Source organism: Cyprinodon variegatus, unplaced genomic scaffold (genome assembly GCF_000732505.1).
Source record: "Cyprinodon variegatus isolate N-32 unplaced genomic scaffold, C_variegatus-1.0 Scaffold555, whole genome shotgun sequence".
Lineage (NCBI taxonomy): Eukaryota > Metazoa > Chordata > Actinopteri > Cyprinodontiformes > Cyprinodontidae > Cyprinodon > Cyprinodon variegatus.
Window position 1 is genome coordinate 116846 of NW_015151008.1, and position 2067 is coordinate 118912.

Consider the following 2067-nt stretch of genomic DNA (forward strand, 5'->3'; position numbering starts at 1 on the left):
TAGAAAAAGCATCTCCACCCAGATGCTCCTGCATCGTTTTATGAAGCGATTCCAGATGTGGCGTTCCACGTCGCTACGCTCAGTTAGCTGGAGGAGCTCGGAGTAGAGCCATTGCTCCTCCACTTCGAAAGGAGCCAGCGGAGGTGGCGTCTATTCAAGATGCCTCACTGGGAAGACGATCTAGAAATGAGTAAAAATTTCTTAAATTAAGTGTATTTACCCTTAATTTGAGCAGGTAAATAAGATAATTTGCCAATGGAATGAGTATTTTTAATCTTAGAATAAGATAATTAGATAATATGCACTTGAAATTAGACAATACGATTGAGTTTTCTTATTTTAAGTGTAAATTGTTTTGTTCCATTGGGAAAATGTCTCTTTTACCTCCTTAATCCAAGAACAAATGCACTTATTATCAGAAAAAATGACTGATCTAGATTTCGATTTTTCCCAGTGCCTGGTTGCCTCCTGGTGGGAGGTGTTCCAGGCGTGTCCTATCAGGAGGAGGCCTGGTGGGAGGCACAGGACACGCTGGAGTTTAGGGACGCGCCTATAAAGGCAGGGAAAAGAAGGGCTCATAAAAAACTGGGGAGAGGAATAAAGTAGTAGAACTTTGGGTCACCATAGAATGTTTAGGAATCTATTTCTTTGATAAAAATGTTCTAAAAAGTTGTGAAATGTTTCTTCTGTGTCTAATAATGTTTCTTCATCCAGCAGCACAACAAACCAAGGAAAGAAAGGATGAGAAGCTCAGGTGGGACCATCATCATCTTCATCATCATCATCATCTTCAGCACATCATGATGGTTTTTCTTTGATCTTTGTCTGATCTTCATCACTGAGCCACAATAACTTCCTAGTTTATAAAACAACCATAGAACATAAAATCATTCTGAAAACAGAAATTCTAGCTAAATTTAACCCTCGCCTCATTCTGTTAATTACCCAGAATTTTCCATGAATCGGACTCTGATGTCCCGGCGTTCCCTGATGATTTCCAGGTGGCGCTGTACTCGTTTTTCGGACAGGTGAAGCAGTTTTATCTGTTTGTTCAGTTAGTTTTGGTCCTGATGCTGCGGCTCAAACTGAAGCCGGTGTGTCTGCAGGATAACGGGAGCAGGTGGTGCGTGTTGGAGCTGCAGAGCGCCGCGGCCGAGGAGGGGCGGCGCTACCGTGTGGCCAGATACTGGCAGGACGATGTGGCGGCAAAAGTATGACATCACTAAGATGACTTAAGGGGGCGGGGTTATGGAGGAAGAGGTTTACACCAGTTTTGCAAATGGTTGCTCTGTTTACAGACATCAGATTGACTCTGACTCAAATCTCTGCTCTCACTGATCAATCAAAGCAGCTTCCATTCTGACCTGCAGTGTCTGTCTGTTCAGAAGGCGGCTGTGATGGACCGGCTGGTGTTTCCCTCCATCTCAGATAAAGCCGTGGACGTTTACCAACAGCTGAGTGAAGAACTACAGCACTCCGACCTGCAGTTGAAGGGCGACTTCCCTGCTGAGGTGCAGCCGCTTGGCTCCGCCCCCCTGCAGCAGGTCAGATACACAGTCTGCTCCGCCTCACATCCTGTTTAAGGCCAATGTGGCAACACCTCTGGGGGTTTAATTAGTATTCACACCCCCTGGATTATTGATCAGGGATTTTCTATGATGGGTTAATAAAAACTGGAATAAGAAGGAAGGAAATACTGTTTTTGATAAATAACAAAGATGTTTCCGGCTGTCGTGGCCCAACTTTGATAAAACAGAATAAAGGTCCAGAAAGGCTGCAGATGCATAATTTACGCAGGCAAAAGAAAAAATTTTTTTTAGCTAAACTCCTTCATTTTTCTCATTTTATTTCTCCTCAGGTAAGCAAACAAAAAAGGACAAACATTTCCTCCATGTTTCTCCTGCACAGCAGCCCCCCCAGATGCATGCTGGTTCTACCCTTCAGAGCCTATTTATTAAAACAATTCACCCAAATTAATTAGGGATGCACGATATAATCGGCCCCCTATCGGTATCGGCCTTAAAACTGAATATCGGACATCGGCCACCCCACCGATATTTAACCCCA

At 44.0% G+C, this 2067-nt stretch overlaps 1 protein-coding gene across 1 annotated transcript in view; it reads left to right on the forward strand.

Moving 5' to 3' along the window:
• Window positions 1-2067, forward strand: part of parp4 (poly(ADP-ribose) polymerase family member 4) — a 44223-nt gene that overhangs the window by 7005 nt on the left and 35151 nt on the right. The window contains exons 4-7 of the mRNA XM_015391675.1: window positions 715-754; window positions 950-1028; window positions 1107-1211; window positions 1386-1544. Coding sequence (XP_015247161.1) covers window positions 715-754; window positions 950-1028; window positions 1107-1211; window positions 1386-1544 — 383 coding nt within the window. The remainder of the gene's footprint in view (window positions 1-714; window positions 755-949; window positions 1029-1106; window positions 1212-1385; window positions 1545-2067) is intronic.